Genomic DNA, 17,500 nt, shown 5'->3' with positions numbered 1-17,500 from the left:
TTCTAGATTCAAATATAAAAAACACATGTTCTGCAATAAAGATTATACAATCCATGTTCTTACCTATTATTAGCACTAGCACTATCATCACTGGTCTCTGTTGAAGATCTTTTGCTTTGTTGTTTATATTTTATGCTTCAGTTTGGAATATTTATGTTAACAACTGCTTCAAAGGCCTTTGATGGATTGCTGTAACATCATTAGTCATTAAAACAAATCTCTCATTGTGGCAGAGCAGGGCTCTGCCCTTAGAAATACTGGCAGGGAAGGAGTTAAATTCTCCTCCCTGCCCAGGTTGATTGCATCAGGTGGGAGCAATCAAACAATTAATCATTCAATTAAGGACTCCTGACATAAAAGGAGGCCTCAGCCTCCCATTTGGGAGAGAGAGTTTTAGGAGAGGAAGCAACTGTGTTTTTCTGTGTGTGCTGTTTTTTTGTTTTTGCTAATCCATTGAAGGCAACTACCAGCCTGGAAGCCTTATTTTGTAAGTTTTGTTTATTTTCTGTTTTAAAACCTTTTTGTTTGGCCCTTGTGCCTGTTTATTTTGTATTTGTGTTTATTAAAAAGCTTTATTTTGAACTTTAAAACTGTCTCTGAGTCTCAACCTCTGCTAATCCTGTCACATTATATTCCCTGAAATGTAAAATCTGCATCTGACAGTCTTTGACAGTTCACATCTCTTTGCAGAATTGTGCATATAATCAGTTGACAGTGCTATGGTGGTTATTTCCTGCACTGTATCTGGCCTATCAAAAAGTGATAGATGTGGAAAATGATAAATGGTAAATGGTTCTTCTGAAAACGTAACTATTCTTTGGCACAATTAATCTGACAGCACTTGAGTGGCCTACTGCGGTATATCCTAAAGATGTGCGCCCTGGCTGTCAGTGTTAGCAATGCACAAGTGAGCACTGTGTGAGATTTATACACGCTAGGTCCCTGGCATCAATTAAAAAAGATAATGGAAGGTTACCCTTTTAATTTGTCAACTGGCTTTTAATTAAAAGCTAAAAATAACTTTTCAAAGCTTTTATCGAGGGTGAGAGAGATGGTTCAGTGCACTGTATATCAATGTCGTGTGGTGAGTTTGGACAAAACTGGAACTTCAGCTGGGTTCCCTACATTAAGTCAAGGTGACAAGGATTAAACGGGTGACCTGATTGCATATCTTACCAGTCACCAAAGGTAAGAGGCAAGGGACGGTCAGAAGTGGTGTGGAGCTTGCTGGTTCGAATCCTGGTTGCGCTGAGTTGCCAGTTTTGGTTGGGGGGCCCACAGGGAGCGATGCATTGGCATTTGTGCTCCCACGGGCAAGGGAGGGAAAATTGCCAGTTTGCCTCACCAAGTCACAGCTCCTTCCACTAGTCAGGCAGAGCATCGTGTTTTCAGTTGCTTGGCTGTTTTAGTTTGCTAGATGATGACTTAAATGGAGGACATCCATTGATCTTTAGTCATCTTGGGCTAGTGCAATATACAGAGTGGAGATGGTGTGGGAACAAACATATTTCACGAAAAATAACTTCAGTGTTTTCATTGGCGTATAATCACAATGACCAGATAATACCAGAGGTTATCAGAGCCTCTCTTCCCGAGGCTGAGTGAAGGGCTCTGATCACACGCAACAAGAAGACTGCCACTGGCTGTCTCCTCTGATTGACACATGAAGGTTCAAGAGTAATTTGCTTGTCCGATTTTCTATTGCTCCTGTATGGGATTATGATATTCCCAGCATGTCTAATAATAGCAGCACTGTTGCTACAGAGCACTTGGAAGTATTCCTGCAAGTACTCTTGCAAACCCTTGCAAATACAAGTGGTATAATTGTTGTTTTCCTGAACTGCTTTTTTATGAAAGTGAATGACATACTAATGCAGTGCTCCCCCTTTATAACACTGTAGTCAGGGTCCATAGTTACAACACCATGCTTTGTGTTCTGCCTTGTTATGAGAATGAAAGTGCTGGTGGAATGGCATTATGGGGCCAATGGCAGCCACAACCATGCTGCATTATGACTGGTTCTACAGAAGAAAGGGCCATCTCATAAAGGGGGAGCACTGTATCGCTGAACCCTATTATAAAAATGTGCAGCAAGGACAGGCTTATAGTGATTTACCATATATTACATTGGGATTGGGGGTGGTGGATGAAATGAGGGCCTTTAGAGAATTGACTGTATTCCATTACAATATGCCACAATATGCATTTCCTCCATGCAATATTATTTTACAGGGACCTAGACCACTAAAGAGAGAAATACTTTTCAGCCACTGTACTCAATACTGAGAACTGAAAAAAACTCCCACACCTGACCGACGCTAAGGAGGTGTTCATTATGTACAGATAGGATGAAATACTGCTCTGGTGTATTAGCAGTTGTTTTCTAGTGACTGTCGTCTGTGATTGCTGTTCCAGGAGCACCATGCTGGTGAGGACGCCCCGTGCGGCTGGGATCACAGTAACCACCATCGCCTTCCCCAGCCTCCATCTCTCCTCCTTTGAGGTGCCTCAGGTCTCCAGCCAGGGCTACCCCCAGGTAAGACAGCCCACTCACTGGGACAAATTTACAACAGCTCTGCTCTAGCACTCTCACATCGGATCCCAGTTCCGGTACCTTTTGTTTGACGAGAAACTGTTTTCAAATGAGTAAGAAATGATGAGTTTTTAAAGTGAGGCTTAAATGTAGAAACAAGAAAAAGAATATTGAACCCAGATTGGGTTGTGACGCTGGTGCATTGTGCCGTGTGTTGTGATTGTGATTCCACTCCGGATCTTGTTTGATTGTATTTCCCTCCCGCTGGGGAGCTCTCTGCTGTCACTCCTTATTACCGTCTCCTCCTGCACACATTAGCTCCTCATGTATCTTTTAGAAAGTGTACGATGACATAAGTCAATATTCCTGGATTCCGGGAAAATGTATCATCTTTCAGTGCGAAGGAATTACCCCAGTTCATCTGACGATGTAATATATCTATGCATCTATCATTAATCTATCACAATGTATTTTTTTTTATTCTGTACATTTGTACTACTTGCTGGTCTATATGTCCTATGAGTCACTTTTATGGCTGTTTTAAACGTATTTATTTTTTGTGGCTTTAGAAAAGCATAACGCGTTATTGGCCAGACTTATCTGTGCCCGGACCTTTTATTAAATGCAAATAGCTTTAAAAAAAGAATAGGAATGTCCTACATGAGACTTCATCACCAGACCTCCAAGGATAGCTTGCTTTTTCAATCAAATGACACATTTAAAACCAACAGTGCTAAAGGAAAAAACTGTGTTCTGTATTTGGCATATTCTCAAATTGTCATTATATTGTATGCCCTTTTCCGCTGCAGGAAAAAAAATCCCTCATTTTGGAGTCTATTTGGTTAAATAATACATGCCCCATAATTCTTTATTACTCCCAGTTTGCACAGATTTAAATAATGCTAGACTCAGTACTGATCTGTGCTGAGGAGAGGTGGGTTTGGAGCAGGCTCTGCCCTGAGCAGCTCCAGGTTCAGCTGACAAGCTCTCCCTGCTGTTGATGTCTTGAAAGCTGCTAGAACGTAACCCTTTAATGCCTCAGGTTTGTTTTTGGTCCTGCTGACATGTTCGTGCTTGAAATATATCAAAAATATGAGAATTCCAAGGGCCGGGTGGAATGCAGGATGAGCTATGTGAGTGTGCATGGTTCAAATAGGGTTTATTCTGACTATCCTGGCTGGGGGCCCACAGGGAGTACTGCATTGGCCTTAGCTCTTCGGCAGGATTAGCAATAAGCAGGCCACCTCTACTGGTCAGGCATCATGTACTCCTTAGCCAATTTACGTAGTTACAACCAAAGACAGAAGGCATCTGAGATACTTGATGCTGCCATCTAGTGAGAGCCTAGGAAGGTACATTTGATGCCTGACTCAACAGGACCTTTTTAAAATAAATGTACACAATTCTGTATGATGGGGACAAATGGGTTCACAAATAAGCGTCTTTTAAACTGATTTAATTAAACAAACTAGTATTTTAATTATCAGCAGTTATATGTGCAAGCTAATCTCTTTGCATTCACTCACAAATGGCTGCAGTTCTTTGCATAACAGTTTTACCTGTTTGTGTGCGTATGTGAACAGATTTTTCTTTATATAAAATATCCACCCCCCAATGTGTACGCTGGCACAAGCTCTTGTTGTGACAGTTTGTCGCTGCGAATCAGCGTTTGAGCTGATGCGAGCGGACAGGGTTTGCGCTCTGTGTACACACAAGGAGAACGCTCCATCTGTGCATGGCCATACCACCACAGCCTCGAAAAGGGCACACTGCCATAGGGGGTTGCTGTGTTCCCATACCCTGATGCATCCCTCGAACCTTCGGGGGCACTTCATGGAAACGAATGTTGAATGTTAATGTGTGCAGTTGTCCCTGTCTTCTCAAGAAGACTTTGCTCAGAATAAATGGAGAAGCCGTTGGGTTCCACACCGAATCCAATGTCATCTCCTCCTGCACATGTTACACTTTTGTTTGTATTCATGCCCATGTTCTATACCTTTGTTGGTGTAGTCTAGTGGTTCCACCAACCTAACCACACCCTAGGAGTTACCATTGCTGGTACCCTAGCGGTGGCTACCTGCAATTATACCGGTAAAAATTGGAAATAAAACTTGGGCGCCTATGCAGTGTTCAAATGTCAGGTCTCCTGTTTCTGTCGTTTGTCAGTGGATACCCGCAACTCAATTTTTACAGATACAACCTAAATGTTTTTATTTCTGTTTTTCTGTTCTCTTAACGCTTTGAGATCAGTGAATGAATTGCGCTATATTGTGCATGTAGTTCATGGTGAAGTTTTGAAATAAGCTCATGTTATGGCAAGTATGTCTTCATTTTTTTAAATGGTATCTTTTAACACTTACACTTCCTGGTCATTTCACCTCAGCAGTGGCTTCAGGTCAAAGCATGTTATTGGCTGCGAAGCGTCTCTGTCATTGGAAGAAATAGATATTTAAAATGCAAGAACGACAAGATATTTCACAGGCTGGGAGCTTCTGACCTTTCAAATCAATTAGTAGCCCTTCAAAAAATCTTTACAAAAATCTGCATACGTTTTGCATCACATGGCATATTACATTTTAATGGCGCTCTCTAACAGCAGCAAATTAGAATCAATACGGATGTGACTGGCTGGTGGTAATACTGACCTTTTTAAGAAAATCAGTTTTGTCGCCAGAGGGTCCCGGGAGAGGAAGTCTGATCTTTGTGCATGCTGAATGTATTCTTGTAATTTTCCAAACAGTTCATGCATTTACTGCTTTGACAAAGGCAAGCATGTGTACAGTGTGCTGTTGAGGCCTGTTAGACAGGTGACATGTAAGCAACAGGATAAAACCACACTATCTAAACATATAACTGAAATGCGCCTGGTCTCCCTTTCTCTCCAGTTCGCAATGTGATTATATCAGGATTATGTTTTATAACCCTTTCTCAATTATTTTAATACTCCACCCGCCCTCTCCTATTCTTTCTGTATTTTATTTCTTTAGTTTAATTTTCATTTCAATTTTGGGACATGCAATAGTTAATTTCCTTCAGTGATATAGTAGAGTGTTGTTTATCAAGTTGGGTCTTAAAGCATCCCAGTGATTCAGTGTCATGAATAGATAACCCATTCCATACCCTCACCACTCTCTGTGTAAAGAAGTGTTGCCTGCACTCTGTCCTTAGTCTGTCGCAACTTAATTTACAACCATGTCCTGGTTTCTGTGCTGTGCTTAAAGTATTGGTAATGGTTAACTTAGTTAACTCCTTTTAAGATTTTAGACTAGTCCCCGTAATTCTTCTTTGTTCTAGGATAAATACAATATATTGAGTTCCTTCAAGCTATCTCATAGTTAATTTCTTTAAACCATGGTATTGGTCTGGTTGCTCTTTATTGGACCACAATGTCCTTTTGGCAATGTGGTGACCAGAATTCAACACAGTGACACCAGTGCGTTATACAGCCTCATCACAATGTCTTTCGATTTGCACTCCAGAGTTTTATGGGATTGCTTGATGTTATGAAAACAACAAACCCAATTTCAATGGAAGTGAATTGAAAAAAAAAGGTATTTTAAAAAAAAGGCCCTTGAGCCATGGGTGAGAATCCTAGCCCCAGGCTCTGCTGCAAGCCTGACTTAGCCTGTAAAGGACCTCAAGAACTGTGTGTCAAGGAGCAAAGCTTAACCAGGCTCCCCCCTGTGTGCTTAGATACATGCCACAGATGCCATCTGCTTTTTTCATGCTTGCAAGGATAAGCCACAAGGGCTAAGCCAGTCCGCTGGGTAGATTCACCCCTCTGGCGCACCATGAGACTACCCATCGAGAGCAGAAACACACTGCTCAGAAGAAAACATTATTCAGAAATGAGAACCTTAATGAAGATGTTTCTAAATGTGGACATGGATGAGAGACCTAATGGATAGCATGTGCTGTATGATTCATTTTACAACCATACTTTTATATTATCATCTACGATTTCTTTTTAAAAACTCGCTGGTGACGTACCGGTGAATTACAATCAACCTAAACGATCCAGACTGAAATATAAGCTACTATTTCTTCGGCACTTATCTAGTCGACAGTAATGCCCAAATATGCCTTTTTTTCTACCTGTGTAATGTCATATTATTAATGTATGCTTAGGTCATTATTTGTGATGCAAAAATGTCCTTCTGGAAAGCACTGTAAGGCGTGTGGAGGTGTCTTGTCATTGGTTCATTGGGAGGCACTGTGAAATGACAGATAAAGTGAAGGTTTCTTTCTTACCGCAGGTCTCCCAGGCCGGGTTCCCCCAGGAGCAGCCCAGCTGGAACCACTCCTTCCTGTTCCACGGCAGAGACAGCGCCACGGTCTTCACCGGAGGGGCGGCCCTTGTGTTAGAGTACTACCCAGTCACTACAGGTGAGCAACTCCTAGTATTGAAAAATGGTAGAAAGAGCAACCTGGTAGGGGTATGAGATATCAGGGCGAGTTATCTGAAGTAGTCTTCTTATTATTTAGATTCACTTTGTATATCATTTTCTGTTTCAGTCATTACATCCTGGTGACTTTTTAGTTTAAAACACCCCTGTGGTTTATTCATGATTTAAATAATTGATAACAATGAAGGAGTACTGTAATTGTTTAAAAATAAAGAAAAAAATATAACCTTTGTTTAAATACATTCATTGGAATGTATCTGCATATGTCACTTTTGTGGCATGCATTTTGTGAATTTCAACTCCAGTTTGAATACCAAAAACCTTTAATCAAAGCTTTCGAATCTAAACAATTTTGAGTCGTGTTGTTCTGATGAAGTCTAGTCTGGCGGTATCTGTAAACCGCACTGGCCAACTTGTCCCATTACCAGTCCGCACTTACATTACAGCACCTCGAGTGCTACTGCATCAGCCTGTAGTGCAGCTGTCATACTGACCTCTCCTTCTGCCTCCCAGTGATGAACACGGTGTGCTGGCACATCCGCAGCCCCCTGGGCTTCTCAGCACTGTCCCTCGATGAGGACGTGTACCGCAAGCTGATGGCAGAGAGCGGCCAGAGAGGGATCCGTGTGGAAAAGCTGCCAGTGCAGGTGAGAGGCCGGCTGCAGGACTCGCTGTCTGTCTGCCATGGTACTGGTTAACATGCAACACCCTTCACCTTGAAAGGGAGTTTCAATCTGGCTCAGGTCACAAGTGAAATTACGTTGCCCCTATTGCAAATTAGTCTTTATCAAGAGAAGTCTTTGTCAAAGTTATTAGTGAAAAATAGTCCACCCAAAATCCGCAACACACTGTGCATTTCACCTTAGGAGTGAATGCAGGGTGTGTTCAGGTCAAGATCTCACAGAGCTACGAGAACTGTGCCTACCTCGCACTGCTTTATAACTCAACCAGTTCTAATTACCATTTAATCAAACATCCAGATAAGAAAGGAGGCTGCCCTGCTGTAGCAAAAACACTGCAGAGCTGGTGGGACCAGCAGAGTTGAAAAGTAACATTCTCATGTAGGATTGTTACGGAATGAGGCAGCAAAAGCAAAGGCCACACTACACAGATTCTCCCAGCAATAGGCGGCTGCCCCATAGAGAAAAATGATTCAAGCTCATTGAAGCAGCAGAACTCAGAACCACTCCAATAGTAAACCATTGTGTTGGGTATTGTGGATTTAATTGAAGGTGCTGTAATACACACGTTAGTGTGTGCTTGATGACTGTCCCTTCGTCTAACAGGGCACCACTCTGAGAACCACCTCAAACACCATCCCCAGTGTTGGCATCATTCTACGCCTCATTGGCTCTGAGGTAAGTGACAATACACCTACTGCACCCAGTGCTGCGGCCTTTCCACCTGTGTGCAGTGTAGCCTGTTATAACTACACTTTGCAATATCTCCAGCACCAATTAAACCTATTTACAATTCCTCAACAAATGCTGTTGCTCTGGTAGTGACCTCTACTGTACAATTGCAATCTGTATTTCTGCCCTGTGTCAAGGTAATGGTCTATAAAGGCACTTAAAGGAAAACTCTTTTTCAGAAATGACATCCATTGTTAAGAATAGCTTGTGGTTGACAGATCTATGTAGCTGGAGAAATCGTCTTCGCCTATCTTACCTCTTGTTGGTGTCAGCAACAATCTTATGCAGATTATCAAAAAAATGTGAAATAAGGGGGGAGATCTATTACAAATGTGGGAGTCACTTTAAGCTAAATGATAAGAGCTTGTGACAAATGCTTTCTTATTCAGTACTGTTCATTTACAACAAGCATTTTGCAAAATTGTTGCATAACAACACCCAAAACTGTACTGAAATTAGAGCACAACAACACTATGACATCACTGCCAGCATTTTCAAAACAAAGAAGCACAGAACTTTGAAAACCTCACCCAAACCAACCCAGAGACTTCAAGTTTCCAGAACCTTCTAATACCGATAAATAGACATTCTCCCGTTACACTACATCTATATGTTTCTAATACTGAATAGAAACAATACAATTTTGGTTATGCGTTATATTTTAGGAATATTCCAATACAGCTAAATGAAAATAATACCTAATTGTGTACTGAGGAGGCTGTAGTACCTCTCCCCTATTAAGCACAGGGATTGAATCATGCCCAGCTCCTCTAACCCCTGACTACAGCCCCATGGTAACCCTTAGTTAATAAGCCTGCAATGAATAGGCTTTAAAAATGTAATATATACTGTATATGTTCAGGGCAAATGTAATATATACTGTATATGTTCAGGGCAAATGTAATATATACTGTATATGTTCATTAAAAAGGGGTCCTCTGTCATCTGCCCACCCCCAGGTTCCCACACATCTGGCAGTGAAAGTTGTTGTATGTATTATATGTATTGCGCAGTACCACGTTACACTATCTGCTATGCGATATCTGGTCAATAATTGCATAGTAATGTAATATAACATTGTAATTGTGGGGTCATTATACATTAGGTCGCTACTTCTTACTTAGATTATTTTGTCTATATTCTACCAATTAGATAGTCCCCATATTCATTTATGGAGGCTGTGTGGTCCAGTGGTTAAAGAAACAGGCTTGTAACCAGGAGGTCTCCGGTTCAAATCCAGGCTGACTCACTGTGTGACCCTGAGTAAGTCACTTAACCTCCTTGTGCTTCGTCTTTCGGGTGAGACGTTGTTGTAAGTGACTCTGTAGCTGATGCATAGTTCACACACCCTAGTCTCTGTAAATTGCCTTGGATAAAGGCATCTGCTAAATAAACAAATACTAATAATAATAATCCAAGACTATTTAGACCTCAATATGTCAAATCTCAACATATTTGACCTAAATATATATAGGCACAAACACAGTGTTTATTTTCTTTAGCATAGCTGTCGAAATAGAGTATGGGATGTTCTTGTGGATCTGCCCACTTCAGCAGTTGAAAAATGTCTTGTCTCTAAAGGAGTAGCCTGGAGAGGGTACTAAACCTATTTTATTGCTCTTCAATAATTACTGTACAACATTATTATCTTAATGCAGCTTTCTTTATGGGCTCTGAGGGACAGTAAGTGGTTTATGAGCCTGAGACAAACCTGGCCAGGACATCTATCTTTATTCTGCCTGCCGGTTCTCCTGCTCTAATAAACTCTTCCCCAGGCACTCCGGCTCGCGGCTGCAGGTTCCACTCACAGTTTTATGGCCTCCATAAACAGCCAGGAAAAAACCCTTTTCAAAATAGATTAATAGAAAAGCTATTAAAATGGAAATATTACTGTACAGGGTATTTGTTAAATAAGCCGCCATTTTGTCTCTGAAACAACAGTTCTCTTTCTCAAGATCCTGCTGTTTCAGTTATATTTGAATGCCTCAGCAAAGATGGTTAGGGAATAATGGATCAGGTTGTTCATAATAATATAAATTACAATGCTATAAACCCATCAAGGGGATGTGATGGAGGAATAAACAAAGAATAATACTAAGCAAAATGTCATCTGAAATGGGATGACTACATTTGATAATTGTGTGAAAGTGACATGATGATTTATTTTTTATTTTTTATTTTTTTTAATCTTTCAAAGTCTGTTTTATTAACACTTAAAGAAGCACTGGACTCATCAGACATTCTTAAACATGTGACAGTTATTATTGAGAAATAGGAAGATACTGTATTACATGAGAATGAATAACATATTAAGGCACCACTGCGGTTGTGAGACAGCTTGTTAATTAAACACTACTCATATATTTTAAACACTTTTACAAACAGTTGAAGAGAGAACAATTATCACTTTGGTGATACTAAGATATTTAATTAGTCCCAGTGTTGCATTAACAGCTATATCACTGCGGTCCCCTAATATATGATATGAATTGAATATACCTCAGTTCTTTGCTAGTTTTTTTATACTTTTAATTTGGGATATGCAGATTTTTATCAAGCTCTATAGCTTTGTAAAATGAGACCTGCTCTTCCTAGTTCACTTTCATCTCCTGTGTCTGACTCACATGTTCTACCAAAGCGAGGTCCTTCGGCCAGATCATGGAAACTCACCTTTACAACAGGAAGTGATATATTACCAGGAAGAGGGAAGCTATTGTAAACTTTCATTTGTGACAGTGTGGCACTTGGATAAATCTGCATTATAGTGTAAAAAAGAGGTCATAATGCTAACAATACTTAATAAAATGAACTTGCAAGCCTTGGTTAGCATTCATTCGTATACATGCCATAGTATATAAACATGTGGTACATAAGCCTGTTTTATATACTGTAGGAGACCTGGGCTTTTCCTAGTGCATCTGGACCTGGTTGAGAGATGAACTCTAGCTGATGGACATTCGTTTATTTATTTTTTGAGTGCAGTATTTGGCACATGCTCCCCTAATTACTGACATCTTTAAAGCAATGCCCCATTTGTAATAGATCTCCCCCCTATTTCACAGGTTTTCAGTAATCTGCATAAAGATTATAGGCAGTGTGGTGCAATGACATGCACGTTTCTATTGATCTCACTCCCCAGGGAGGAGGGCAGGGGAGCTGAGGTGGGGGGCTGCTGGTAGTTCACAGTAATTGCCGACAGGTCACAGAAACAGAGAGAGAAAGAGAACAAAAGAGACTAATACAGTATTTACTGCCTGCACTTAGCTGTGATGTTGAGAACAGAACTCTATACATTGACAACATAGATTTAACAAAGTTATTTCTGTGATGGTTTCATTTTGTTACATCATAATGTTATGAAAGTCTAAGTACAGTGTAGTTAATGTATGTCTTTTGAAGTGTTGATATACTACGAAACAGAAAATTGGTCAGTTAAAGAATCGACTGCATATTGTTTTGTGCTGCAACAAAAAAAACACAGTAATTGTTGTTGTTATTATTATTATTATTATTACTAATAATAAAGGTATTCTGTATTTGTTACATTTACTTTTGACTAATTGCTTAGGCAAAATAATGTTTTGGGGATTAGCCTTTTGGAAACGGTAGAATGTGTGTAGAAATAGTGAAAGCAGGAGGGGGGAGAGATCAAGAAAGAGAGGAGGGGGCAGAGAGATGCATTATTCACAAGAGGGGCACTTAAGTGTTGAATTAATTTGTTTTTCTTTCCAGCTGGTCGGCAAAATAAATTAGTACTTCCAGCCATGCAGTAAAGTGCTGGGGAATTCATTGAGATGAGTGTTATTGCAACACTGAAACACTTACAGGGAGAGCAAACCCAGGCTGCTGTTTGAAATGAAAGCAGAGTAATTATTTCTCTCCTGTACTCCTCTCTCTCCCTCTCTCTCTCTCTCTCTCTCCCTCTCTCTCTCTCTCTCAGCTGTATGTGGTGTGTGGATTCGCTGGTGTTTTCATTCTCTTTGTGATGGGTTACACAACCGTTTTTTCCATCTAAAGTGGTTCATCTGGTGAACCTGATCTGTTGCCCCCTCTTGTGACCCCAGTGCCTATAGAATGAATATTACCTTACAGTACAATATATTCAAGGCCCTTTTTTCAGTGTTTACAGCTTTTTTAATACTATATTGTACAAAAGCTATAGATCTTTTATTAATTTCAAATTTGACCTACTGAACCTTGTGAAAATACCAGTGTTTATAATTTATACCAAGACATTATTGTAAATAATAAGTTTGTTTTAGTGCAATGAGAGAATGTCAGTTTAAATTAGAATGAAATGTGATTCCTATAGCCGCCTATGTGTCTATATACAGTGTGTGTGTGTGTGTGTGTGTGTGTATATATATATATATATATATATATATATATATATATATATAGTGTATATATACAGTATATGTCTATATATATATTAGTAAATACAGACTGGAGAGGAGACTCATAGACCGGCAGGGGACTATAAGGCCCGAAGCCGCAGATAACTATAGTTCTTCCCGAGGGGGCTTTAGTTTCCCACTATGAGCCGAGGTCTGCAGTTTGTTTGTTTTATGAATCAGTCAAGTACAATAATTAATAAAGCTTTAGTTTTAAATTGTACATTACTGTTTGCAGCATCTTTTGTTTTGTAGTATATTTTGTTATTCATTTTATTTTACTTCACAAAACCGCTGTCCAGAAGGTCCAGACGCAGGTTTGTCCGGCATTTTGCTTTGATGTGTGTGAAGAGGAGGACGTTCAGCGTGGTGACGCTTGTTGTGTGTGGAATCGCTTGCTCACACTCTGTTACACTTACATGGCTAGTATTGTTGTTTATGAATCCTATAGGAATCATAAGAGAAAATTCTGTAGGAAGCATCTGGTGAACAATGAGTTGCCAGGGCTTTTCAAAACACAAAAGACAAACATCTGTCAACATTCAAACAGCACATGTTGTGAAACTACAGGCAGAACTGGCTGTGCCATCTCTTTTTATTTGCCTGGCATTCAAACAGGTTTTATCATTTGGTTTTGCAAATTGAACACAGTCCTTAAAGATAGCTAACAAAGCAGCCTGTATATTGCCTGTAAACACTCTCTGCGTTCTCAACGCCTTCCTTAGCAGATAGTTTGTGAAACCATGGCTAAGAGATAACAAAGCTCGAGTTAACCGTGAGCAGCTGTTTGCAGCCAGATAGCAAAAGTGACTAAGAAGTTTTTCACACTTTCAACATTTCAGCAATGTGTTTAGTATATTAAATATTATATAACTGTACCTGATTTTGGTTTTACAAATAAAGTGCAGTATTTTGCATTGAATAACTACAGTCAACCCTTAATATAACTCATGTTAATCTCTGCACTTACTGTCGCCACACTATATAACGAGGGTCACTGTGGGCAGATACTATCACTTTGGTCATCATCACACTCAGTTTAAATAATGTAACTCACTTTTATCAGTCATACAGCTGATATCCATCCTACCTAACATAACTTAATATTAGAATTAGAAAGTAAGTTGCTGTACAGTATTGCAATGTTCTGACACAAAGAACAGTACAGAACACTGCATTGCGGAAGTGGTGTACATGTAGAGCATAGTAGACTGTTGATAATAGACTGTATCAATGAACACATTATTGTGTTCAGTGTAATACCTTGTACTATGTGGTTCTATAGACCAACAGGCATATTATTAACACTTCTCCTGTGTTGCTGTCGGGTGAGCTCCTGATGAATTTAATGCATCGAATTTTGCTCACTTTGTCTCAAATGATATCAAAGAGCAACTTGGTTCGGATAGATGCTACTATAAGGGTGACGTAATGTTTTAGGTTTATTAGTAAAATCATTTCAAGAGTGTTTTTCAAAAGGGTCCCTGTGTGGCTCACCTAGTAAAAGCCACGTGGTGTGCAGGGTGAGTCATATAGTCAGGGGAGCACTAAAGCAGACCCTACTGGCCAGGCACCCAGTGAGTTTAAGCAGACCCCTGCAAGGCTGACCTTTGTCCTCCAGAGACTGGTAGCTCGCTGACATTCGCTCTCGAGTTCCTGGGTTTAAAGAGGCATTTGGCTTGGTCATGGGATCGGAGGACGCCCGCAGAACCTTCAGTTCTCTTGAGCTGCGTGGGGAACTGCTCCAGTGGTGGAATGTAATGGGACATTCTAAAATGGGCAGAAAATAGGGACTAAAATAATTGGGCACTTAGACATACAATGCAAAAGGATAAATGAATAATTGAAACAGAGCAGTAAATATCAGTTTACAGAATAAACGGAATGACCAGAATCATTTCAACGATTAAACAAATAGATCAATCAAATTAATAAATGCATAAACACATGCACCCTGTGGAAAGCAGTGTGGGGTTTGGAGTCAGTCTCCTCTAACATCTGTCTCTGGGTCTCCACTCACTTAGATGGCTAATGATTTGGATACAGCGGGGCGCAGGGAAAAACGAATGTCTTTGTTAAACAGAACGTGCAGCTTTCCCAGAGGAGAGCTCACAGGGGCGCTAATTGAATCAAGTACACATGCTGCCCGGATAGCATACATCCTTCAAGTGAGCCAGGGATGGCTGATAAGCGTGGCCTTTTGCAAGGCATTGTTCTCTTCAGCACCACGGACAGGGGCGCCACAGCAGCAGCTGGGACAGCAATCTTCAGGCAGGGTGGAGAGGAACTCTTGCATTTTGCATGACTTTTCTTCCTGGGGATACTTTCACTCTGCATTTACTGAGGGGATGTCTTTGAAGTAAACATGCTTTTGAGGAGAGATCCTGTTCTATAGGTCCCCCTCAATAGGATTGGTTTGTGTTTTTATAAAGAGTGCTGATCGAGAGGTTGAATGAAAAGTGGTTTCTACAGTATGGTACCAGATATGTAGCACTGTCACTAAATGCGACTTGATCTAAAATATCTCAGTTATCTGAACTAATTACATTTTTGTTTAGATTAACTTTGCGTATTATTTTTTGTTTTGATCATCACATCCTGGAGGATACTCAGTTTAAAGCACCCTCCATAGAGTTCTCAAACATGTCTTCTCTCTAGGTACATCTGGTACACCAGAATGTTACTATTATCCTGTCCTCTAGTGGATTTAAGCAATGCTTCACTTACATACACACTGTTGCAAGGGGACAGGTTCATGAACACTCTGGTGTACCAGCTGGGCTTAGAAAAAAAGCCTGTTTCCGAGGCCACAGGGGTGTTAAATTACTGCGTTTTAAAAAGTCACCAGGATGTGATGACTGACACAGACCTTGATATTCAAAGTGATTCAATATTGAGTTATCATTTTTATTTACATTTTTCCAATTTACAAAAAAAAACCATGAATGGACGTATGAGAATCTTAGTAAAGTGGTAAGAAATGTGTTTTAAAGTTGTGGTTATCAATACTTTTTAAATAAATAATACAATGTCAACTGTTAAAAATATACTGCAAAATAGAAAGGTGGAAAGTCTTCCAATTACTGTATTAATCAGCTTGTACATATTAAGTCACTAACTCATTGCAATACTCTGACCAATAACCAAGTAGCAAAGAAACATGGAACCAATTGTCAAAATATTTTGAAAATGACTATAAAAAGCACACTGCCATATTATACTTACATGTCTTGCTTTGTATTAAATTGTGTTGTGCTTTTCTCTATCTGCTCTAGAGTTATGCTTACATCCAAGGGGGTGAATGGAGGGGTGTGTTTGTCCAACACTGCCGCACATCTTGTTTGTCTGGTTCTTGTTATATAGAATTGCTAAATCATTTGTTAAAGAAAAGTAGGAAGAACGAATAAAAGGGAAGCAGAAAGGATGGATGAAAGGAGCTAGCTTGCAACTGTGCTATTAGTTGAAATCTTTGAGTGGGCTGCTGTTGTGTTACAGGGGGCAGGTGGCAGGGGAATAGAGTGTAAATGAGTGCTGATCGGAAAATGTGACTGTGCATTGCTTAGCGTCCTCTCTGCCTTCTCATTACCCTGTTGACCAGAACATTCTATTTCAGATCACGGCAGCCCAAACAGACCAGGCCCTCTGCTTGCAGACATTGCCATCTCTCTAATTTAGAGAGATAGATTGCGCTTTTGATTACGTTCAGACCAAAGTAATTTAATTGTCATCCATATGCCAACTTAATGCCCTGTGCCTCATTTTATTAAACTAGCAGTTACTTCCTGAGCAAGCAGCCTTATTAAAGATGAAAATAGAATAGGAAATGTCGCAGACAGGGTCAGGAATAATTGTGGCTGGCGGATAGATTTGATTCTCCTTGTCTAGTGCCTTAACTAAGACATTAAATATTTAAACATTTCCAGTATTTATTCTCGGCACAGTTTCTCGTTTTATATCGGTTTGTTCTTAAAAGGTTTCGAGAGTCCACAGAGTTTCTTTGGCAATCGGAGAAATCAGAGATAGAAGTCCTGTTTGTGCATTCGTAATATATTCATTAGGCAAAAATAGGGTTTGAATGACATTTGTTCTAAGTTATGTTTTATGTTGCTGAACCCTGTTGTATTATGAAAGCATTCATTTAACATTACTTCAAATCTACGTTGCCTCCCCTTGCTTGCATTTTACATTTCTCCGGTATAATACCTTTAGAAACCAAAAGGGCAATTGTATTTACTCAAGACTTTTTTTTTTTTTTGCACTAATATAAACACCATCAATTTACTCAACTGGACTCAAATGTTTTCATATTATCTGGTCCTCTGTTGTTCTGGGAGCTCTGTTGAAGCCACAGAGTTGCTTTAAACTGCTTAGTTTTAAAAGGTCACCAGGATTTCATGACTGAAACAGAAAGTGATTCAAAGTGAATACAAAATTAAGACAACTCGAATATTTCACACCAATGCCGACTTGCTATTTAATGCCGGGTAACACAAATCCCTTCTTATCAATTAAATATCATTAAGTAAAGAAACATTACTTTGAAAGATAGATAAACCAACAGCCTGCCTACTACGACTAATTGAATTGCTCATGTTTTTTTATTATTATTATTATTATTTATTTCTTAGCAGACGCCCTTATCCAGGGCGACTTACAATCGTAAGCAAAAACATTTCAAGCGTTACAATACAAGTAATACAATAAGAGCAAGAAATACAATAACTTTTGTTCAAGTAAAGTACAAGTTTGACAAAC

The 17,500-nt window shown here is 39.8% G+C and overlaps 1 protein-coding gene across 1 annotated transcript in view; it reads left to right on the top strand.

Moving 5' to 3' along the window:
- The window catches only part of LOC117429440 (coiled-coil domain-containing protein 33-like), a 108,239-nt gene that overhangs the window by 63,060 nt on the left and 27,679 nt on the right, over positions 1-17,500 (top strand). Inside the window, exons 10-13 of the mRNA XM_058998543.1 lie at positions 2,416-2,536; positions 6,790-6,919; positions 7,453-7,586; positions 8,226-8,297. Coding sequence (XP_058854526.1) covers positions 2,416-2,536; positions 6,790-6,919; positions 7,453-7,586; positions 8,226-8,297 — 457 coding nt within the window. The remainder of the gene's footprint in view (positions 1-2,415; positions 2,537-6,789; positions 6,920-7,452; positions 7,587-8,225; positions 8,298-17,500) is intronic.

This window comes from Acipenser ruthenus, chromosome 24 (genome assembly GCF_902713425.1).
Source record: "Acipenser ruthenus chromosome 24, fAciRut3.2 maternal haplotype, whole genome shotgun sequence".
Classification (NCBI taxonomy): domain Eukaryota; kingdom Metazoa; phylum Chordata; class Actinopteri; order Acipenseriformes; family Acipenseridae; genus Acipenser; species Acipenser ruthenus.
Note: the sequence above shows the minus strand (reverse complement) of the source record. Positions and strands in the feature narration are given on the sequence as shown.